Source organism: Scyliorhinus canicula, chromosome 9 (genome assembly GCF_902713615.1).
Source record: "Scyliorhinus canicula chromosome 9, sScyCan1.1, whole genome shotgun sequence".
Lineage (NCBI taxonomy): Eukaryota > Metazoa > Chordata > Chondrichthyes > Carcharhiniformes > Scyliorhinidae > Scyliorhinus > Scyliorhinus canicula.
Window position 1 is genome coordinate 120,555,635 of NC_052154.1, and position 25,548 is coordinate 120,581,182.

The 25,548-nt window shown below is 42.2% G+C and overlaps 1 protein-coding gene across 3 annotated transcripts in view; it reads right to left on the reverse strand.

The window, feature by feature from the left end:
• Nucleotides 1-25,548, reverse strand: part of ptdss2 (phosphatidylserine synthase 2) — a 147,964-nt gene that overhangs the window by 17,387 nt on the left and 105,029 nt on the right. For all 3 annotated transcript variants that reach the window (XM_038807465.1, XM_038807463.1, XM_038807464.1), the window contains exons 9-11: nt 6,763-6,877; nt 5,903-6,048; nt 2,943-3,128 (exon numbers count right to left, since the gene is read on the reverse strand). In XM_038807465.1, coding sequence (XP_038663393.1) covers nt 2,943-3,128; nt 5,903-6,048; nt 6,763-6,877 — 447 coding nt within the window. The remainder of the gene's footprint in view (nt 1-2,942; nt 3,129-5,902; nt 6,049-6,762; nt 6,878-25,548) is intronic.

Here is a 25,548-nt window from a genome sequence, read left to right on the forward strand (position 1 = left end):
GCGACCAGAACTGTACGCAATACTCCAAATGCGGCCGTACCAGAGTTTGGTACAGCTGCATCATGACCTCATGGCTCCGGAACTCAATCCCTCTACCAATAAAGGCCAACACACCATAGGCCTTCTTCACAACCCTATCAACCTGGGTGGCAACTTTCAGGGATCTATGTACATGGACACCGAGATCCCTCTGCTCATCCACACTACCAAGAATTTTACCATTAGCCAAATATTCCGCATTCCTGTTATTCTTTCCAAAGTGAATCACCTCACACTTCTCCACATTAAACTCCATTTGCCACCTCTCAGCCCAGCTCTGCAGCTTTTCTATGTCCCTCTGTAACCTGCAACATCCTTCCGCACTGTCTACAACTCCACCGACTTTAGTGTCGTCTGCAAATTTACTCACCCATCCTTCTGCGCCCTCCTCTAGGTCATTTATAAAAATGACAAACAGCAACGGCCCCAGAACAGATCCTTGTGGTACGCCACTCGTAACTGAACTCCATTCTGAACATTTCCCATCAACTACCACTCTCTGTCTTCTTTCAACTAGCCAATTTCTGATCCACATCTCTAAATCACCCTCAATCCCCAGCCTCCGTATTTTCTGCAATAGCCGACCGTGGGGAACCTTATCAAACGCTTTACTGAAATCCATATACACCACATCAACTGCTCTACCCTCGTCTACCTGTTCAGTCACCTTCTCAAAGAACTCGATAAGGTTTGTGAGGCATGACCTACCCTTCACAAAACCATGCTGACTATCCCTAATCATATTATTCCTATCTAGATGATTATAAATCGTATCTTTTATAATCCTCTCCAAGACTTTACCCACCACAGACGTTAGGCTCACCGGCCTATAGTTACCTGGGTTATCTCTACTCCCCTTCTTGAACAAAGGGACCACATTTGCTATCCTCCAGTCCTCTGGCACTATTCCTGTAGCCAATGATGACCTAAAAATCAAAGCCAAAGGCTCAGCAATCTCTTCCCTGGCTTCCCAGAGAATCCTAGGATAAATCCCATCAGGCCCCGGGGACTTATCTATTTTCACCTTGTCCAGAATTGCCAACACTTCTTCCCTACGCACCTCAATGCCATCTATTCTAATAGCCTGGGTCTCAGCATTCTCCTCCACAATATTATCTTTTTCTTGAGTGAATACTGACGAAAAGTATTCATTTAGTATCTCGCTTATCTCCTCAGCCTCCACACACAACTTCCCACCACTGTCCTTGACTGGCCCTACTCTTACCCTAGTCATTCTTTTATTCCTGACATACCTATAGAAAGCTTTTGGGTTTTCCTTGATCCTACCTGCCAAAGACTTCTCATGTCCCCTCCTTGCTCGTCTCAGCTCTCTCTTTAGATCCTTCCTCGCTTCCTTGTAACTATCAAGCGCCCCAACTGAAACTTCATGCCTCATCTTCACATAGGCCTCCTTCTTCCTCTTAACAAGAGATTCCACTTCTTTGGTAAACCACGGTTCCCTCGCTCGACTCCTTCCTCCCTGCCTGACTGGTACGTACTTATCAAGAACATGCAATAGCTGTTCCTTGAACAAGCTCCACATATCCAGTGTGCCCAACCCTTGCAGCCTACTTCTCCAACCAACACATCCTAAGTCATGTCTAATGGCATCATAATTGCCCTTCCCCCAGCTATAACTCTTGCTCTGCGGGGTATACTTATCCCTTTCCATCACTAACGTAAAGGTCACCGAATTGTGGTCACTGTCTCCAAAGTGTTCACCTACCTCCAGATCTAACACCTGGCCTGGTTCATTACCCAAAACCAAATCCAAAGTGGCCTCACCTCTTGTTGGCCTGTCAACATATTGTGTCAGAAAACCCTCCTGCACACATTGTACAAAGAACGACCCATCCAATGTACTCGAACTATATCTTTTCCAGTCAATATTAGGAAAGTTAAAGTCTCCCATAACAACTACCCTGTTACTTTCGCTCTTTTCCAGAATCATCTTCGCCATCCTTTCCTCTACATCTCTAGAACTATTAGGTGGCCTATAGAAAACTCCCAACAGGGTGACCTCTCCTTTCCTGTTTCTAACCTCAGCCCATACTACCTCGGAAGAACAGTCCCCATCTTGCATCCTTTCTACCACCGTAATACTGTCCTTGACTAGCAGCGCCACACCTCCCCCTCTTTTGCCCCCTTCTCTGACCTTACTAAAGCACCTAGTAAAGTCCTCAGTGTAAAATTAAAGAGAAAAGTCACATTGGATCCTTTCTCCTGATTGGTACTCAGCGAGATGAGAACTTGGCTATGTTACACTGCCTTCAAACTTTCATAGTCCAGGCTATCTGATAAACGGTAGCTTGGGTGAGACATTTGAAGCTTCATGGTTCATAAGTGGAACTGAGAGTCGTCACCTTTCAGACAGGAGAAAATGGATGAAAGAGAAAACAATTCAAGAATCAAGTTTAGTAAACAAGAATAAGGTTTAATGGTGTATGAATTTCCTTTTAGGTTTTGATCCTAATGCAGATAGAGAAAATAAAATCTGAAGTTGGCTACCGTGACCAAAGTTATGAATATGTGCACTTTGTGAAGCCTTTAAACTAAAATTTCTAAAGAGAAAAAATGCTTTGCTAGAATGTCCTGCAACACGACAAAATTAAAAAACATGACAGTAGCATTACATACTGCATAATGCTTTCATAAACTTGACATATTTAAACCTCAGCAGCATTGAATACAGAAAAAAAAAATTGACGACTGAAAAGCATGCCTGGAATATGAGACCACTGGCGAGACAGTCAAGTTGACAAGGAAGCTCTGGTAAAATTGTAATCGGATCCTTAAGTGTATGAATTGTTTATTTAAAACTCTATTGGACAGGGAATTATTTATCACATCATCGATCGAATAAATCGTAGAAAATATAACATGCAGTCATTAATAAAACATACCGTATAAAGAAACGCCATATGGTCCAAGTCAGGACTAATATAAATCCAAGGATCCAGCACTGGGTGACGTAGAAAGGAATTGGTAGCGTAAGTGTATATGGATCATATTTCAGTACAATGAGGAATTCCGTCACTGTGATTGCAGCTACCAACCAAGCCTGCTGACCAAGTTTTTTATGGAATTTCCTGCACAGAAAGGTGATTAATACAGCATCAAGAAGTCACAGGGTTGACAATTTGGTTGAAGTTTATACTTTGATCAGTTTTTAAAAACTGGAAAGAATGACCGTTCATTAACTTCACAAATCATTCATGCAACAGTTTTCCTTCCACTTACGCACAACATAAACTTGGATGATTAATTCCATTGAAAATGACTTCAAGGTCGTGCACTGGATCATTTCTTTGCTGTGTAAAACGGTACCCAAAGTTTTCAGATGTTTTTCATCAAATATGTCAAGTATTTCAGCTTTGATAGTCACCCAGACTCGAAACGTTAGCTCTGTGCTCTCTCCACAGATTTTGGCAGAATTGCTGAGATTGTCCAGTATTTTGTTTTTGTTTCAGATCCTGGCATCCACAGTCATTTGCTTTTATACCAAGTATTTCAACTGCTCAGTGATTAAACTACCATGCCCCCCACTGCCCCCACCCTCAGATCTTTCTTTCTATTTACATGCTTATCGAAATTCTATCTGGCACTGACTTTCTTCAGACTGTTCCAGGTTTTGCAGAAAGCCAATAGAAAAGGACATACTCAAAATGTTAATTTGCTCTGCAAAATAAACAAAAGTTATATTTATCGCCTTAAACAATGCTATAAGAGACTGCTCCATTCAATCCAGTTAGCATACTTCATTTATTAAATCTGGAAAAGAAAAAAAAACCTAACTTGGATTTGCTCTGACCATCTATCGGGACAAACATATTTAAAATTGAATTCCCAGAAGGCAACAAGCAATGCTCCCTCCAATCTGTTAGTTACATTGGGTAGTCCTTGCCATGCATGAGCAGCTTAAAGGGAATGTTGGCTCCGGAGTGCTTGTTTGTTACACTGCACAGTATATTCCAGGTTGCTACTCCACTGCACACCAGCTATCCTGCATTCTTTTCTTGGTGTTGGGGGAGATAGAGAGCAGAAAAGGAGGAGTGAAGATACTGTATCACATTAAGCTAACCTCAGATCATTTATACCACTGGGCCATTTCCAGGAAGGCTGCAAGTTGTGAAGGAAGCACACCTAAACGCTCAGCTCCAACGAAAGGTCATAGATCTTCAATTCTATTTCCCTTTATACAAATGCTGCCAGATCCGCTGAGCAATATAGCATTTTTTGTTTCCGTTTCAAATATTCTGTTTGTAAACTCCCACTTACACTGAGCTTTGAACATAGTGCAGAAGGAGGCCATTCGGCCCATCAAGTCTGCACCGACCCACTTAAGCCCTCACTTCCACCCTATCCCCATAACCCCCCCCTAACCCCTTTTGGTCATTAAGGGCAACGTATGATGGCCAATCCACCTAAATTGCACGCCTTTGCACGTGGGAGGAAACCAGAGCACCCGGAGGAAACCCACGCAGACACGGGGAGAATGTGCAGACTCTGCACAGACAGTAACCCAGCAGGGAATCGAACCTGGGACCCTGGCGGTATGATAGCCACAGTGCTATCCACTTGTGCTACCGTGCTTCCCCAAATCTTGGAATCTGGCTCTTCCAGTTTAACTACTGGGAAAATCCATTGGTTAAAACAGATGCATGCACGTCGTTGTTCCACCAACAGTGACCTTTAAGCATCACTGCAGTTACTGACTTTTGAGTTTAAAGGAAGTTTACGGTCTGGTTTTTATAGAGAATCTCAACAATAAATGAAATAAATTCCAGAGTTATAGAGGGCAGGGGGGTCTGCGGTAGTGCATGGATAGCTGTGTATCTCGGAAATGTGTCTAAAATCACAGCAAAGAAGTTGATCTTATTGACTAGGAGCGAATCTGAACCAGAAACAGAACACAATATTGCAACAGAAATTTGCACTTTGGGTTGTTTCACCAAGGAGTCTTATTTCAATATTTGACTGGAGTTTACTTTTGGTGCAGTTACAATGCCAGGTGACGTGGAAAATGGTCCAGTATTGCTTGAACTGAATTTGATGCGAGATGGCATCGTGTTAGGTAATCCCTTGGGATTGACAATAACATGCTTCCACGCTGGTTCGATTGGTTCCGAGATGCTGTTCAGTCCAGTGCGCAATCTGTAGACTCTGCCACTTGAGGCAGACAGTGCTCAAAATGTCGGGCCCATGAATTATATGAAGATTTGTACACTCTCAGACCTTCTGACTTCCTTCTGCATGTTCCCAAAGTCTCTCAGAGTGTTTGGTGCCTTCCCAAAGGAACATTCGCCACGTTGGTCACTCTCAAACCAGGAAGTCTCTCATGTGCCGGTGGGTTTATTTGACCTCTTCAGGGATGATTTAAGGACATCCATAAACCATTTTCACTGTCCTCCTGGGAGTCTCCTGCTGGGACCCAGTGCTTAGTGGAACTGTTGCTTCAGAGTCTGATGGCAGGTATACATGAACAACATGTTCTGCCCAGTGGAGTGATCAGTGCCTTGATGCTCGGCATGTTGATTTAGGAGAGGTCACTGACTGCCAAGACCAAAGTCTAGTCCTTTTCAAAAATACTACAGATTAATGGGGAGGTAAGCCCTAAAAGTCAGGTGTAGATAATGATAAACTTATATCTTTTGGAAAAATTGGTAAATCAATAGTGAAGAGAGATTACTACTGAATAATTTAATATCCATGGAATGCTTTAGAGTTAAAAGTATGTTTGAAAGCATCATCAATGATAAACTTTCACATGACAGTTAAAGTCCACTGACTTAGTTTGCCATTTATTTGAATGAACCAAATAACATTGTTGATCTTTGGGCTTTCATTTGCAACAGATACTTACAAGTCATCCATGAAGTCATAAATCTCACGCATTGCTACACCTCCTACATGCACAAAGAAAACGAGACGTAGCAAGACCAGGTAGTGTTCAGGTGGCATCCAGAGGACAAACTTCAAGTAAAATGTATTTAACTCTGCAAGCAAGAACTGGAAAACATAAACAAAGTACTGTTCAGAGAGAAGAATTAAAGTGATCAACAAGTGAAAATAAATTGTCGATGGTATTTTTCTTCAAAACCAGACTTTTCTTTTCTGTTGCTGAAACAATAAGTACTATATATTGTATTTTTTGTACAATTACCCTAAAGAGACAGAGGAATAGGTTACAAAACTTAAGAAAAATGCATCCTTTTCCCCATTTTTCTAAAAGCATCAAGCTTGGCATTGGCAAACAGAAAAGAATCAAAAAAGGGCTTCAAACGAGCACCTCTGAAACTTGTGAAATGTTTTACATCAGATTTCAGAGAAGGCTGTAAGTTGACTTTGGGACAATGTTTCACTACTAGGAAAGACAACTAAGATCTCAATCATATCGCTGGTGCAAGAATCACACCTTTTTGCTGGTCAATTATAAGCTTACATTAATTGGGGAAACCAGTCAACTAACCACTTCCCAGCTTCATGGCTAGATTATCCATTCTCCACAGGATGGGACAAGCAAAATAATGAGGGGGTGGAAATGTGCTGTTTGCCAATATTATTCCACAATTCATTAAATTTAAAGCACTGAATGAAACATTAAACTACTCCAATTCCTTTGGATAACAAGTGTCAAAAATACAAAATTTTGAAATATTGAAATGCACAATTTGTAAATAAATATTCACATTTAATTGCAACACAATATATCCAATTTCTTACCATGAAAATAATTCCACAAACTGCCAGCCACCTGCGAAGATTTGAGGCTGGTTTCCATTCAAACTTCACCCAGCTATATGGCGTAAATTGGAAAGCAATGCGCTTGATTTTTCCTCTGATGGATAAACAGAACCATATCAAATAAAAATCAAGAATTGTAACACTCGGGTGATCTTTAATAAATACTTGCATACAAACTGAAGACAGTAGCAGAGAAGATTTGTTACTGGACTAGCAATCCGCACAATGCTCTGCCGTCAAATTTAAATGTAATTAATAAATCTGGAATATCATGAAACTACTGGATCATAAAAACCCAAATAGTTCTCTGATGACTTTCATGAGAGGAAAGTTGCCATCCTTACCTAGACTGACCTGCAGTGCATGTGGCAATGAGGTTGACTCAAATGCTCTTTGACAAGGGCCTAGCAAGCCAATCAGTCCAACAAACAGAACAAGCCATTCCCTCCATCAAGCTGTTCCAATACAGCTATGGCAACGATGAGCAAACTGCCCACAAAAACAGGACAAATCCAATCAGGCCAAATACTGTTCCAATCTACTTCCAATCATGATCAAATTGATGGATGATGTCGTCAATAGTGCTATCAAGCAACATTTACACTGCAACAATCTGTTCACTGATGCTGAGTTTGATTTCACCAGGGCAACTTGGCTCCTGACCTCATTGCAGCTTTGGGCTAAACTGAACAAAAGAGTTGAATTCCAGAGGTGAGGTGAGAATGACTGCCCTCGACATCAAAGCAGCATTTGACCAAGTGCAGTATCAAGGAGCCCTGGCAACAGTGAAGTTAATGGGAATCAGCAGGAAACCTTTCCTCTGGTTGGCACACAAAGGTAATGGTTGTTGGGAGTCAATCATCTCAGTTCCAGGACATCACTGCAGGAGTTCTTCAGAGTGGTGGCCTAGGTCCAACCATCTTTAGTTATTTCATCAACAACCTTCTCTCTACCATAAGGCCAGCGGTGGGGATGCTTGGTGACAATTGTAATGTTCAGATCCATTCATAACTACTCAGATACTTAAGCAGTGGCAAGTAACATTTGTGCCACACAAATGCCGACAGAATCTAACCGTCTTTCTTTGAAATTCAATGGCATTATTGTCACCGAATCCTCCATCAACAACACCCTGGAAGTTCCAACTGACCAGAATCTTACTGGGCCACCATATAATCACTGTAAGAGCAGAAATGAGGTTGGGAATTCTGCGGCATGTAACTCACCTTCTGACTATCCAAAGCCTGCCCACATTTACAAGGCACAACCAAGGACTGTGAAGCACAGTAGTTATTACTGCTGCTTCACAGCACCAGGATCCCAGGTTCAATTCCTGGCTTGGGTCACTGTCCATGCAGAGTCTGCATGTTCTCCCCGTGTCTGTGTGGGTTTCCTCCGGGTGCTCCGGTTTCCTCTCCTCAGCCCCGAAAGATGTGCTGTTAGGTAATTTGGACATTCTGAATTCTCCCTACGTGTACCAGAACTGGCGCCGGAATGGGGCTTTTCACAGTAACTTCATTGCAGTGTTAATGCAAGCCTACTTGTGACAGTAAAGATTATTATTACTTGTCTGGACAAGTACAGTTCCAACAACACTCAAAGCTCAACACCATCCAAAACAAAGCTTTCCACTTGCCAGCACCCTATCTATTCACCGCCTCCAAAACAGTGTGCATCACTCGATGGCAGCAATGTGTACCCCCTACAAGATGCACTGCAGCAATTCATCAAGGTTCTTTCAACAAACCGTCCAAACCTGTGACCTTTGCTGCCTGGAAGAACAAAGGCAAAAGACACATCGGAACGCCACCACCTGCAGGTTCACCACCAAGCCACACACCATCCAGATTTAGAACTATATCGCTGTTGCTTCATCCTGGCAATCTGTTTCCAACAACACTGTGGATGTGTACCTCATGGACTGTAGTGTTTCAAGAAGGCAACTCACCATCTCCTTCTCAAGGGCAATTACAGATGGACAATAAATGCTGCTGCTGTCAGCAACTCTCATACCATAAGACCACGAGACATAGGAGTTGGCCACTCGGCCCATCGAGTCTGCTCTGCCATTCAATCATGGCTGATATTTTTATCATCCCCATTCTCCTGCCTTCTCCCCATAACCCCCATCCTCTTATCAATCAAGAACCTATCTATCTCTGTCGTAAAGACACTCAATGATTTGGTCTCCACAACCTTCTGCGGCAATGAGTTCCACAGATTTACCACCCTCTGGCTGAAGAAAATGCTCCTCATTTCAGTTTTCACGGATCATCCCTTTAGTCTCAGATTGTGTCCTCTGCTTCTAGTTTTTCCTACAAGTGAAAATATCCTCTCCACGTCCACTCTATCTAGGCCACACAGTATCCTGTAAGTTTCGATAAGATTCCCCCTCATCCTATAAACTCCAACGAGTACAGACCCAGAGTCCTCAACCGTTCCTCATACGACAAGCTCATCATTCCAGGGATCATTCTTCAGAACCTCCTCTGGACCCTTTCCAAGGTCAGCACATCCTTACTTAGATACGGGGCCCAAAACTGCTCACAATACTCCAAATGACTAGAGCCTTACATAGCCTCAGAAATAAATCCCTGGTCTTGTATTCTAGCCCTCTCAACATGAATGCTAACATTGCATTTGCCTTTCTAACTGCCGACTGAACCTGCAAGTTAACCTTAAGAGAATCATGGACAAGGACTCCCAAGTCCCTTTGTGCTTCTGATTTTCCAAGCATCTCCCCATTTAGAAAATAGTCTATGCCTCCATTTCTCCTTCCAAAATGCATAACCTCACATTTTTCCACATTATATTCCATCTGCCACTTCTTTGCCCGGTCTCCTAGCCTGTCCAAGTCCTTCTGCAGCCCACCTTCTTTTTCAATACCCTCTACAGATCTTTGTATCATCTGCAAACTTACCAATAGTGCCTTCAGTTCCTTCTTCCAGATCATTAATGTATATTGAAAGGTTGTGGTCACAGCACCGGCCCCCGAGGCACACCACTAGTCACCAGCTGCCATCCTGAAAAAGACCCCTTTATCACCACTCTCTGCCTTCTGCCAGTCAGCCAATCCTCTATCTATGCCAACATCTTACCCTTAACACCATGGCTCTTAACTTATTTAACAGTCTCCTATGCGGCACCTTGTCAAAGGCCTTCTGGAAATCTAAATAAATCACATCCACTGGTTCTCCTTTGTCTAACTTCCTTGTTACTTCCTCAAAGAACTCTAACAGATTTGTCAGAAATGACCTCCCCTTGACGAAGTTGTGCTGACTCAGTCCCATTTTATCATGCACTTCCAAGTACTCCTCGATTTCGTCTTTAATAATGGACTCTAAAATCTTACCAATGATTGAAGTCAGGCTAACCGGCCTATAATTTCCCCATCTTCTGCCTCCCTCTCTTCTTCAACAGCGGTGTTACATTAGCCACTTTCCAGTCCTTTGGAACCCTTACTACTTCCTGTGATTCCTGAAAGATCATCACTAATGCCTCCACAATCTCCTCAGCTATCTCTTTTAGAACCCTGGAGTGTAGCCCATTGGCCAAGGTGATTTTTCCACCTTCAGACCTTTCAGTTTCCCCAGAACCTTCTTCTTACTGATGGTCATTGCACTGACCTCTGCCCCCCCCATTATCCTGGAGCTCTGGCATCCCACTGGTGTCTTCCACCGTGAAGACTGATATAAAGTAACTATTCAGTTCCTCTTTTGTTTCCTATTATTACTTCTCCAGCCACATTTTCCAGTGGTCCAATGTCTATTTTTGCCTCTCTCTTACCTTTTATATATTGAAAAAAATTCATCCTATCTTTCTTTAAATTACTAGCTAGCTTGCACTCATACTTCATCTTCTCCTCCCCTTTATTGCTTTTTTTTTTAAGTTGCCCTCTGCTCGCTTTTAAAAGCTTCCCAATCCTCTAGCTTCCCATTAATCCTCGCCACTTTGTACGCTTATTCTTTTGCTTTTATGCTATCCTCGACTTCCCTCCTCAGCCATGGATGCCTGTCCTCCCTTAGCATGCTTCCTCCTCCTTGGGATGAATTTCTGTTGTGCCTCCCGAATAACCCCCCAAAACTCCTGCCATTGCTGTTCCACTGTATTCCGTGCTAGGCTCCTTTTCCAATCAACTCTGGCCAGCTCATGTCTTTGTAAATACCCTTATTTAATTGTAATACCATTACATACTGTCAAGGACAGTATTACGGTGGCAGAAAGGATGCAAGATGGGGACTCTTCTTCCGAGGTAGTATGGGCTGAGGTTAGAAACAGGAAAGGAGAGGCCACACTGCTGGGAGTTTTCTATAGGCCACCTAATAGTTCTAGAGATGTAGAGGAAAGGATGGCGAAGATGATTCTGGAAAAGAGCGAAAGTAACAGGGTAGTTGTTATGGGAGACTTTAACTTTCCTAATATTGACTGGAAAAGATATAGTTCGAGTACATTGGATGGGTCGTTCTTTGTACAATGTGTGCAGGTGGGTTTTCTGACACAATATGTTGACAGGCCAACAAGAGGCGAGGCCACTTTGGATTTGGTTTTGGGTAATGAACCAGGCCAGGTGTTAGATCTGGATGTAGGTGAACACTTTGGAGACAGTGACCACAATTCGGTGACCTTTACATTAGTGATGGAAAGGGATAAGTATACCCCGCAGGGCAAGAGTTATAGCTGGGGGAAGGGCAATTATGATGCCATTAGACATGACTTAGGATGTGTAGGTTGGAGAAGTAGGCTGCAAGGGTTGGGCACACTGGATATGTGGAGCTTGTTCAAGGAACAGCTATTGCGTGTTCTTGATCAGTACGTACCAGTCAGACAGGGAGGAAAGGGTAGAGCGAGGGAACCGTGGTTTACCAAAGAAGTGGAATCTCTTGTTAAGAGGAAAAAGGAGGCCTATGTGAAGATGAGGCGTGAAGTTTCAGTTGGGGCGCTTGATAGTTACAGGGAAGCGAGGAAGAATCTAAAGAGAGAGCTAAGACGAGCAAGGAGGGGACATGAGAAGTCTTTGGCAGGTAGGATTAAGGAAAACCCAAAAGCTTTCTATAGGTATGTCAGGAATAAAAGAATGACTAGGGTAAGAGTAGGGCCAGTCAAGGACAGTGGTGGGAAATTGTGTGTAGAGGCTGAGGAGATAAGCGAGATACTAAATGAATACTTTTCGTCAGTATTCACTCAGGAAAAAGATAATATTGTGGAGGAGAATGCTGAGACCCAGGCTATTAGAATAGATGGCATTGAGGTGCGTAGGGAAGAAGTGTTGGCAATTCTGGACAAGGTGAAAATAGATAAGTCCCCGGGGCCTGATGGGATTTATCCTAGGATTCTCTGGGAAGCCAGGGAAGAGATTGCTGAGCCTTTGGCTTTGATTTTTAGGTCATCATTGGCTACAGGAATAGTGCCAGAGGACTGGAGGATAGCAAATGTGGTCCCTTTGTTCAAGAAGGGGAGTAGAGATAACCCCGGTAACTATAGGCCGGTGAGCCTAACGTCTGTGGTGGGTAAAGTCTTGGAGAGGATTATAAAAGATACGATTTATAATCATCTAGATAGGAATAATATGATTAGGGATAGTCAGCATGGTTTTGTGAAGGGTAGGTCATGCCTCACAAACCTTATCGAGTTCTTTGACTGAACAGGTGGACGAGGGTAGAGCAGTTGATGTGGTGTATATGGATTTCAGTAAAGCGTTTGATAAGGTTCCCCACGGTCGGCTATTGCAGAAAATACGGAGGCTGGGGATTGAGGGTGATTTAGAGATGTGGATCAGAAATTGGCTAGTTGAAAGACAGAGAGTGGTGGTTGATGGGAAATGTTCAGAATGGAGTTCAGTTACGAGTGGCGTACCACAAGGATCTGTTCTGGGGCCGTTACTGTTTGTCATTTTTATAAATGACCTAGAGGAGGGCACAGAAGGATGGGTGAGTAAATTTGCAGACGACACTAAAGTCGGTGGAGTTGTAGACAGTGCGGAAGGATGTTGCAGGTTACAGAGGGACATAGATAAGCTGCAGAGCTGGGCTGAGAGGTGGCAAATGGAGTTTAATGTGGAGAAGTGTGAGGTGATTCACTTTGGAAAGAATAACAGGAATGAGGAATATTTGGCTAATGGTAAAATTCTTGGTAGTGTGGATGAGCAGAGGGATCTCGGTGTCCATGTACATAGATCCCTGAAAGTTGCCACCCAGGTTGATAGGGTTGTGAAGAAGGCCTATGGTGTGTTGGCCTTTATTGGTAGAGGGATTGAGTTCCGGAGCCATGAGGTCATGTTGCAGTTGTACAAAACTCTAGTACGGCCGCATTTGGAGTATTGCGTACAGTTCTGGTCGCCTCATTATAGGAAGGACGTGGAAAGCTTTGGAACGGGTGCAGAGGAGATTTACCAGGATGTTGCCTGGTATGGAGGGAAAATCTTATGAGGAAAGGCTGATGGGCTTGAGGTTGTTTTCGTTAGAGAGAAGGTTAAGAGGTGACTTAATAGAGGCATACAAAATGATCAGAGGGTTAGATAGGGTGGAGAGCCTTCTCCCGCGGATGGAGGTGGCTAGCACGAGGGGACGTAGCCTTAAATTGAGGGGTAATAGATATAGGACAGAGGTCAGAGGTGGGTTTTTTACGCAAAGAGTGGTGAGGCCGTGGAATGCCCTACCTGCAACAGTAGTGAACTCGCCAACATTGAGGGCATTTAAAAGTTTATTGGATAAGCATATGGATGATAAGGGCATAGTGTAGATTAGATGGCCTTTAGTTTTTTCCATGTCGGTGCAACATCGAGGGCCGAAGGGCCTGTACTGCGCTGTATCGTTCTATGTTCTATGTACATCTGATTGCAGCTTCTCCCTCTCAAACTGCAGGGTAAATTATATCATATTGTGATCACTGCTCCCTAAGGGTTCCTTTACCTTAAGTTCCCTAATCAAGTCTGCCTCATTACACATCACCAAATCCAGAATTGCCTGTTCCCTAATATGCTCTGTCACAAGCTGCTCCAAAAAAAATCTCTTGGACATTCCACAAATTCCTTTTCTTTTCCCAAGAACAAACAGGAAAAATCCACTTATCCTATCTATTTTAAAGGAATGCTTCAACTATGTTAGAGACAATGGAAATGCTTCATCCAGTTGTGTAGAGCTCAGTGGGGGGGGGGGGGGGGGGGGGAGAATGTTTCATGAGTTTTGGGTTACAATTTTTCATCACCTTTCTAAGAGGGACAATTTTATTTTGAAGGAACATGACTGACAGCAGATAGGCAAGATTCCCACCATAACACCAAACATAAAGAACCCAAAGGCCTGGCCCTTCTGAATTGTCAGTTAAAGCTAACCACAGAGTTGAACTTCATCCCATTCAGCAATGGGAATTTAAAGTCCCCGATCTTGATTTGCAGTAGTAGGTTATCAAACAGGGTTCATTTGGACGAAGACCAGAACGTAAAAAAGCCAGAGGCTATATATTGGTGTTAACCATTTTGTAAAATTCATCTTTTTAAACTTGTAAATTGATCCTGTACATATATTCCACACACTTCTGTAAAGGTTAGAATATAAAAGGAAGTAGTAGGCTAGAAGGTCCCTGGAGCCTTCCACATCATTTAAGATAAAGGTTGATCTTCACCCTCATCTCTACCTTCCCACGCAATCCCAATAACCTTCAACTTCGGGAAGGCGGTGGCATAATGGTATTGTCACTGGACTAGTAAACCTTAGGCCCAGAATAATGCTCTGGGGATCCAAGTTCAAATCCCGCCACTACAGATAGTGAAATTTGTATTCAATAAAAATCTGGAATTAAAAGTCTAATGATGACCATAAAACCATTGTTGATTGTCATAAAAACCCATCTGATTCACTAATGTCCTTTGGGGAAGGAAATCTGCCATCCTTACCCGGTCTGGCCTATATGTGACTCCAGGCCCACAGCAATGTCTCAACTGCCCCCTCAACGGCAAGTAGGGATAGGCAATACATGCTGGCACAGCATGCTATTCTCACATCCCATGAACAAATTAAAAAAAAAAACTTCTTTGGAGTCCAAAAATCGATCAATCGCAGCTGTGAATATATTCAAAGACTGAGAATGCATAGCCCTCTGGGGTAGACAATTCAAATATTTACAACTCTGAAATGAAACTTCTCATCATTCGCTATCCTCAGACTACAAGTCTTAGTTCTAGAGTTTCCAGTCAGGAGAAACAGCCACTTAGCATCTATCCTGACAAGTCCTCAGAATCTTATCTGGTTCAATGAGATCACCTCACATTCTTCCATACTCTATTGTGGCCCATTCTACTCAACTTTTTCTCGTAGGTCAGCCCTCTCTTCCCAGGATTAATCCTTTCTCAAAGGCAAGTATATTTTTCCTTGGGAACAGAAGCCAAAACTGTACACAATATTCCAGTCCAGTACAATTGCAGTAAGACTTCTGGATTCCAATCCATTTGCAATAAAGGCCATCATAATTTGCCTACATAATTGCTTGCTGTGGCTGCATGTTAACATTCTGTAACACATTTACAAGGTCACACAGGTTTCTCTCAAGGCCAACATTTAAATAGTTTCTCACCATTTAAAAAGTGTTTTTAAATTCTCGCTACTGAACTAAATAACCTTAGTTTCCCCACACACGTTATGGGAGAGGCGTTTTCAAAACCCCAAAATGTACCATGGAGTTCAACCAATCCCCCACCTTTAATGGATTGTTGCTTTTGAAGCACACGGCTTGTTCCGCAGGTGTAGTATTACAATTAGGGACACACAGTTTTTAAAACAATGTTTATTCCATTAATTCAAATTAACCTTTTAAATAAACATTGGATCTCTTAACACCCCTTACTTCAAAGATAACCCCAAAAATAATACAACACTACCCAATCCTGCAAACATTTCCTTTACACATCTAAAAGACTTCACCTTCACAAAAACAGTAATACACCAGGTTACAGTTAATATATATTTTCTGTTGGAGGCAGAGATATATCAGCTTTGTTGACTTCAGCTCCAGCACCTTGCTTTTCTTCCTGCAGCTAACAGCCACAAAAACAGTCACACCCAAGCTGCTGTCTCAAACTGAAACTAAAACCCAGAACTTCAAAATGGCCAAACTGAGCTCAGCTCCACCCACTCTCTGACATCACTATTTTCTTAAAGGTACATTGCTTAAACATCCATTTCTTAAAGGTACTCCCACATGACACACACTTAAACCTGTCCTTTTCAGGACCTTTATTCTTCCATGCAGCTTACTTTCCCACCTTTGTACAATTAGAAAACATGGGTACATTATACTCAGTCCCTTCATAAGACTATAAGACCATAAGAAACAGGAATGGAGTAGGCTGATCAGCCCTTCGAGCCTGCTCCGCCATTCAACAGGATCACGGCTGATCTGACATTCAAGTCCACCTTATATATATTCGCTTCTAGTCCCATTAATTTGCTAACCTTATCACTATAGGTTTGTTCACTCTTACTAAATTCTTGATTCCCAACTTTTTCTGCTAATTTTTGGGTCTTGGATTATGAAGACTACTTAAAAAAAAAACATATCTGCCATTTCCTTCCTACTAATTAGAATTGATCTTGCTTCAGCCACGAAGGCACTTGCACTTCTTTTGTTACTCTCTTCCTTTTTACCTACTCGTGTAAACACTTTCTGATTAGTTTACTCTGATCTTTCATTTTTACTAATTTTTGGTCATCCTCTGCTGATATCTAAAACTCTTCCAATCCTCAGGCTTTGAACTCTTGCCGATATTATAGGCCCCTTCTTTAAATCTAATACGAAGCTTAACCTCTTTAGTTAGCCACTGTTGGATCTCTTTCTCGATGGAATTTTTAATTTTTCCAAGTTCAATACTCTAGTTTCAAACTTATGCATGTCACTCACAGACTTGTGAATACTACACTATAATTACGCTTTCCCCAGAAGATTTCATATGATGAGATGACTAATTAATCCTGACTCAATACACAAAACAAGATCTAAAATAGCCTCTTCCCTGATTGACTCCATGAGGTATTGTTCTAAGAGTTGAATTTATTACTGATTTTAGTCTTGTGTACTGAATAATGATGAGTAATGTAGTGAATTATTGAATTTAATACTTAAAATATTGTGACACTACACATGATCAAACATGTGCACAATAATGACAACTTTTCAGCTATCCACTATGTTACCAATTATGAACCAGAATCACCAACTGTACAATATTTTGTTCAACACCTTTGAGCACGGGGTGGGGTGGGGGTTGACAACTCATTCCAGTTTCAGGCACCAAGTACAAACATCAGGCACTCTTAGGCAGTAATGACATTGTCAAAAACAGAGGCAAGCTTATTATTCAATTATTAAACCAATTAAACTAATGAGACGCTGTTCTTTCCCTACTCCTCTGCACGCCAAACCACCATGTCGTCCATTTCCCATACCAGTCAACCTGTGGCTAAGGCAATAGCTTACAGAGTTACTTAGACCTGACATGAATGAGCAGAATCCCAGCCATACGAGATATATCCTTCTAGATCCTGCTAGTTAAACTGGCAGTCTAGTCAATCAGAATCAACTTGCAGTGTAGCCGATATTGTTATAGGCCGATTATCTGGTTATTTATCACATCGGTGTTTCTGGGATCTTGTTGTTCACAAACGTGGCTGCCATGCTTCCTACATTTTAGCAGTGAAAAAACTTCATCAGTGACGAATTGTCGATAAGGACTTCCCAATGCCTTGAAAGCCATGTATAAATACAAGTCAATCTTCCTTTTACAGCAGATCTGTCTGACTCTCACTCTGGATAACAAAGTCCACCATAATAGATACAAATGCTCAGCAGTGTCTGTTTCCTCTTCTGTGACTTAGTCACGTTAGGCACAAATACTGGATGTATTAACATTTTCTCACACACAACTGCCAAGTAATACTATTCAACTCTCAGGTTTCCTCATCGGCTACATGCTAGGCATCTACCTTCAAAATGGGGGAAGGGTTTACATAGGACAGTTTGAAATATTCCATCCATCTGATGCACATGCCAATAATCAATGCCACACGTCAGTCTTATTAATCACCCTCTGCTTCACCCAAGTAAACCTGAGGGGCAATAGAAAACACATGAAATTGACGTGCCCTTTGAAATATTTTGTACCAGGCTGGACAGAGCCTTCCCTTTAATCCCAGAATCTATTTCCCTTCCTTGACATAAACCAACATCATAGTTTAGTCCTCCAGACACACAGTCAGCCTTTCTTCCCATTGTCAGGAGTCTTGAACAATGAAGAACGGTTTGGGCATGTCCTGCCTGCCTCAAGCAATTACTGAAGACAAAACTGATCCACATTCTCCACAGTGTGAAGATGTGTACCTTAGATTCACTCGGCATTCACCATGTAATACTATGGGTGAATAATCAGAACAAATGCTCCTTGTACCTTTCCAATCAATTTCATTTTCCCTCCAGCCATGCAAGGCTATAATGCCGCAGTTGGGGCTCGTACCAACTCATCCATTGCTTTAACATATTTTTTCAAGGTGCCAAGTAGGCCTCGCTATACCTTCAAATGAGGCGATCAGCATATAACGTGTTTTTTTAAAAAGCTGCAATTCTTATAAATTATGTATTGAGTTCAACATATTATTGCCAAAAACACTGAGCGAACAACCTTGTCTCACCCTTCTTTCTGGAGATAGAATCAATAAACCTGGATTTGCCCCTACAATACACTTCCTGGATAAAATCCAAATCCACATATTACAAAAGCTTCCAGCTCCTCCTGAGGAACACAAGAAGCACTTGGTCAAAAGCCTTACAAAAAGGAAATGAAACCGTGGATCACCCTGAATATATTCTATCATCTCATTTAAAACTACAATTTTCAGTAAGAATTCCTCCCCCAAGTGTGAGATTCAAACTATACTTCTGATTACTCTGTCTGTCTTCAAAGCACCTATCAATGCCATTACAAAAGCCACCTTAAGAACCAGATTCAGTAAGGATTCCAGCTTGTTTCTTGGTTTATGAACTCCCTTCTTGTGGATAGAAATCACTGTGAAATTCAAGACACATTCGACGTACACAATGTAATTAATTACGTTGTCCTAGATTTTAAGGCACCTGATTATCCTCAAGAAAAACACTAATTGCAACAACAAGTAGAGCTCAATTCCAAAATGAATTTCCAAGTTGTATGGAATAAGGAACAACCCTGCTTCCAGATCTGTAAGGATGTTCCAGTCACAAAAAGTTAATGAGATGGAAAATTTAATACTTCACATTTCTTTTCGCTTATTCCCAAGTTCAAATAAATCCAGCTCACACAAGAAAACAAGTCTGCCTTGTATAACTCTCCAGCACAAAGGAAGTGTTCCAGAATTCAATGTGGTCCAATAGGAAGCTAAATAGAACAAATGTTTTTAATGTTTCTATAGATACACTAGCAACTCTCCTATGGCATCGTTCAAAGTAAATCAAATTAGACAGTTCCACACCATGCAATGAACCAATGCTATTCTGCTACATTGGATTTGTGCCCTTTTAAGGGGAAAAAAGTCTTATTGTTAAGGAAATGCAAGCTCAGGTCAATCAAACTGACATCACTGACCTTTCACCAAGTATTCTGGAGAGAATGCCAATCTTCCAGTGGGAATATCTTTGCCAACTTCCCTCATGAGGGCATGGATTAAGTAGCTGGTGATGTGTAAATGTGATATGTGGCAGAGAACTTTAGGAACTGTAAGAAGTTCACCAGTTTCAGCTTCACGCCAACAGCACTCAATATGAAATCACTGGCTTTTGCTACCCCCAATCCCAGCTTTTGTTTTAAGAAATCTCACGCTGGATTATTTCACTTGGTCGCATCTTGTACCGTCAACAGCAATTTAAAATGTTGGATTATGAATTAAGCAAAATTCCATAGTCAAATAATTATAGTTAACAGAGGTGTAGTTCATCTTATATACCGCTGAAAAGACAGCGATGTTACTGAAGCTTTTCAAATCTTGCACTCATCAGGATAAATGCAAGAATGCCAAATTTCAACCAATCACAACAATTTATACTATAGGAGAAAAGGGTGCTGATTGGCAAGCCAACACTGATTGGCCGAGGCATTGTCATAAAGAAATCAAAGGGGAAATTTTAGGCTCTCCAAGCACTCAAGTAATTCAAAATAAGGTGCAAAGATTAAACAAATTCCTTTTGTTTGCAGAGAACGGGTCCTTGTGTATGAATGCACATCACTTTTAGCAAGCTTATATGAGCCAAGTTAGGAGCTCGATTGATTTTCTTAAATTGGTTGGTCGTCTAAGTATTAACACACTCAGGATTGTTCAGCCATTGCTGCCCAGTCACTGAATCTCATCCAACAGTCGACATTTTGTTTTGGGTTTTACAAGTGCAGGCTAGTTTGGCATGCTTTGTCCTCTGCCTATTACGAACAACAGAAGATACGTGACTACTGTGTAGTTGCGACACGGGTGTTGCTAGCATCACTAAAAGAATGCTGCCAGTCAGAAGCTGTTCTTCCTACCACATAATTAAACAATATCAAGTATGAATTACAGTGGCAGTACAATAGCAGGTATGTAGGTCATGCATTCAAGCAATTGGCTGAATGAATCAAAACAGTGTGTCCCATGGCAGCATCTCAGCCAACATTCCAACTAATCAGCTCCTTTCTCCTGTAGTATACATTTTGTAACAATTAAAAGTCAGTTGAAAGGGGTTATGGATTCAATTTATAACTTGTGCATAATTTTTGGTTGCAAAGTTTTCAACTTTTTGGAGCATTCGTGCAGTTCAACTAGTAATAAGTATATTGTCTGAGCAATTCAATTTCTTCATAACTCAGCACTATCTCTGCTCAATTCCTCTTAATTTAAATCTGCTATAAGGTTGACCAGAAAATAGAAATAAAGCTCACTTGCATACCAAAAGCAAAGTGTGTTGTTTTGTCCTTTTCACATGCCAGGTACACTCAAGATTATTTTTTTAATAATCGACAGATAGCAGTAAGGAGATACAAAATCACAAAGGGAATGAGAATACTGAAGGCATGGGAACTATTTTCTAGATGGGAATGACCCCCCACCCTTGACATCTGACTTTGTGCATCTCAGAGCTTTCTGAAATTCTGAATCGGAAACTTTTTGTAGTTTACTTAACATGTCTCACTCCACAGTCCATTTATATTGCCCAATGCGGCATTTCCACAAATATGTAGCAGAAATTGCAAAAATCATCTAATGGGTCAACAACACCCCCATGTTTAAAAAAAAGCAATTGCAACATTGGGGAGAAACAAAAAAACCCGCTAACAAAATAACCAATTGGGCCAGCAAGCACCTTGGAATAAAAAATGGGTTTTAGAAGCTGCATTTTGGTGATTCATTTGTTATATATAATTTTTTTGAAGATAAACACCAAATAAATGTTCTTAAAACTGAGACTCGCAGAATGCAATTGGTCTTTATAGTGTCCTTCTAAGTGATTGAGATCACATGTTTGGAAGGTGCGAGTTGCAGCAGTGCATCTTGTTAGTGATATATACACCCAGTGGCGGATCAAATGCCAATCAAGCTGGCTGCTTTGTCCTTTATGGTGTTAGCTTCTCGAGTACTGTTGAGCTGCACTGATCTAGGGAAGTGGAGACTATGCACTGATCTAGGCAAGTGAGAGTATTCTAACACGTGCCAAACCTAGGTGAGGGAGTGGCTTTAGGAAGTCAGAAGACAAGCTACTCTCTGCAGAATACCCAGCCTCCAAACTCCTCTTGTAGGCATAATATTTATGGGACGGCATGGTGGCACAGTGGTTAGCACTGCTGCCTACAGCGATGAGGACCCGGGTTCAATGCCGGCCCCGGTCACTGTCTGTGTGAAGTTTGCACATTCTCCCTATGTCTGCGTGGGTTTCACCCCCACAACCTAAGATGTGCAGGTAAGGTGGACTGGCCACATTAATTGCCCCTTAATTGTAAAAAAATAATTGGGTACTCTAAAAAATTTTTTTAAAAGGCATAGTATTTATGCGGCTAGCTTCATTACATTTCTGGCCAGTGGGGACCACCGGGGTTGATGGTGGGAAATTACTGATGGTAATCCCACAGAATGCCAAGGGGAGGTGGCTAAATTATCTCTTGTTGGAGATGGCTCTTATCTGGCACTTGTGGCACAAATGTTACAAGCCACTTGTCAGCTAAGCCTGAATAATGCCGAACTTCTTCTTCAGGCAGGCATGGTTATGGAGTTGCAATTGGTACTGAACACGGTGCAGTCAGCAGCACCCATTCCTGCTTAAAACCTCAGAATGGAGGGAAGGGCACTGATGAAGCAGCTGCAGGTGGTTGGGCTGAAGACACTCAGAGGAACTCTAATGCTAAGCTGGTCCAGTACAGCTAGAACACTGGCAATGAGGAAAATTTCCCAGGTATGCATATTCTGTACACAAAAAACAGGACAATTTCAACTCAGTCAATTACCACCCCATCAGTCTACATCAGTCATCAGTCAAGTGATGAAAGGGGTCTTCAACAGTGCCTTAAAGCAGCACTTGCTTCACAATAACCTGCTCACTGATGTTCCATTTGAGTACCGCCAGTGTCACTCAGCTCCTAACCTCCTGGTTCAAATGTGGCAAAAGGTCAGAGTTCCAGAGATGAGCTGAGAGTGACTGCCCTTGAGATCGTAGCAATATTTGACCAATGGCATCAAGGAGCTCCAGCAAAATAGAGTCAATGGGAATGAGAGGGGATACCCGCCACATGTTGGAGTCAACGCTCTACCCCCCCCCTCCCCCAAAAAGTAAGTTGGTGAGGTGGTTGGAGGTCAACCATCTCAGTCCCAGGACATCACTGCAGGAGTTCTTCAAGGTAGTGCCCGAGGCCCAATCATCTTCAGCTGCTCCATCGATGATCTCCCTTCCATCATAAGGTCAGAAGTGGAAATGTTTCTGTTAACTGCACAATTTTCAGCACCACCTGCAACTCCACAGATACTGAAGCAATCCATGCCAAATGCAGCAAGACTGGAACAATATCCAGGCTTGGACTGACAATTGGCAAGTCACATTTGCGCCACACAAGTACCAGGCAATGACCATCTCCAATGAGAGAGTCGAACCATCGCCCCTTGATATTAGGTGGCATTACCATCGCTGAAGCCCCCACTATCAACATTCTGGGGCTTACCAGTGACCAGAAAGTGAACTGGCCTAGCAATATAAATACTGTGGCTACAAAAGGTCAAAGGGCTAGGAATCCTGTGGCAAGTAACTCACTCCCGAGTCCCCAAAATCTGTCCACCAGCTGTAAGGCACAAGTCAGGAGGATGATAGAATACTCTCCACTTGGCTGGCTGAGTGCAGTTCCAACAACACTCAAGAAGCCCGACACCATCCAGTCCAAAGAAACCCATTTGATTGGTACCCGTTCCACAAACATTCATTCCCTCCATCACCGATGAACAATAGCAGCAGTGTGTACCAGCAAGGTACACTGCTGGAGCTCACCAAGGCTCCTTAGATAGCATCTTCCAAACCCAAGAATGCCAGCACCTAGAAAAAGACAAGAGTGGCAAATACGTAGAAACACCACCACCTGTACGTTTTCCTCCAAGTCATTCACCATCCTGACTTGGAAACATATCGTCATTCCTTCACTGTCACTGGGTCAAAATCCTGGAATTCCCTCACTAAGAGCACCTATACCTCAGGAACTGTTCAAAGACAGCTCACCACCACCTTCTCAAGGGCAAATATGGATGGGCAATAAACGCTGACGCAGTTCCTGACACGCACATCCAGTAAATTAATTTTTTTTAATATCCTGAGGTTGAGATATCTGGCCTTCAGCAACCACAACCATCTCTCTTCAGCTGGAACCCTTGACAATGGAGAGTTTTCCTTGATTCCCATTGAATTAAATTTTATTGGGGCTCCTTGATGCCACCATACTCAGTTGAATGCAGTCTTAATGTCAAGGACAGAAACTTAAACATCACCTTTAGAATTCATCTCTTTTGTCCACATTTGGTCCAATGTTGTATTGTGGAGTTGAGTGGTTCTGACGGAATCCAAACTGAGCATCGTTGAGCAGGTTATTGGCAAATGTCACCTAAAAGTACTGATAAAGTCCCCATCCCTCACTTTGTTTAGTAGACTAATGGGGCAATAATTGGCAGGTTGAATTTTCCTTGCTTTTTGTGGACAGGATATACTTGGACAAATTTAAATTTGTGCAGATGCCAGTATTGTAGCTGGACTGGAGCAGCTAGGTTCATTCTAAGAATAATAATAATCTTTATTAGTGTCACAAATAGGCTTACATTAACATCGCAATGAAGTTACTGTGAAAATCCCCTAGTCGCCACACTTCGGTGCCTGCTCAGGTACACTGGGGGAGAATTCAGAATGTCCAATTCACCAACCAAGCATTTCTTTCAGGACTTGTGGGAGGAAACCAGAGCACCCGGAGGAAACCTGCTCTGACACAGCAGAATGTGCAGACTCCTCACAGACAGTGACCCAAGCCGGGAATCGAACCCGGGTCCCTGGCTCTGTAAAGCAGCAGTGCTAACCACTGTGCTACTGTGCCACTGGAGTAAGTCTAAACTGTATATATTGTTGGGGGTCAAAGCTATATCTAGCAGGATCAGCCATTTCAACACAAATTGGATTGGCATCTGTGGTTATAACAATCCTGATTCTTTTGCCGTCAGTCTGGTCTCAATAAAATTTGAGACGGATTTGCAGGTATCAATTATTGTTTATTTTAACGAGCTAGCTGGGTGACTCACTCTATTGGGAGAGCAGGACACAACCATGTCTCCTGGATCTTCCACAGCCAGAGTGCAGACAAAGGGACAAAACATCTCATTTCATATACATTCAAGTTGCATCAAGTTTCACATGCATACGATCAAATAAGGCAATGGTGCAAATGCAAAGCTCCCATAGGCTTTCCCCACATTCCTTAACTTGGCCTGAGGCCCCTTTTCCCAGTATCCCTTGCAACAAAGAAATGGTCCTAGTGGCTCCCCATCCCCCTCTTCCTGCCTTGAATCCCAGTTGATGTTTAAAAGTCCACTAACCTAACTCCTTATTCTACTGCAGTAAAATCTTACTCCTAACTTGGCCTAACTACCCATTATGCCCTTCTGTTCATTTCCTCATTTGCAGGGTTAGCAAGCGGCAGTTGACATAGATCACCCACTTGGCATATTGCTTGCACTCATGTTGGGTTCCATCATCATAGAGGATGAGGATAGTCATGGAGCCTCCTCCTCCCATTAGGTTAATTGTCCATTACCATTCATGCCTGGATGTGGCAGAATAGAGCTTACATCTGATTTGTTGATTGCAGAATTGCTTTGCTCTGTCACTAAGATGTGGCTTTCGCTATTTCATGTAGTCCTGTGCTCTGGAATCACCATTTTAGAACAATTACTAATTTTGCAGTCAACATTACGAACATCTTTTTAAATTCCCCAGCTGCCACTGTGGGTTTTGAACTCTTAGAACATTCGTTCAGACCTCGATACTATGAGCCCAGTAACTTAATCACTATGTTATTGCGCCCTTATTGTAATGATCAGTGGGAGAACATTCAGCTTCACCTTCACCTTTCAAATGATTTAAGTGCTAGATATCAACAGCTCCAAAACCCAGTGAAAACAGTTTCTCTGCTTGTAAACCTCTGATGGACACTGGGATGAAATTCTAAATCTTAAAAAAGTTAATTGACAGTTTGCTATACACAGAATCAGC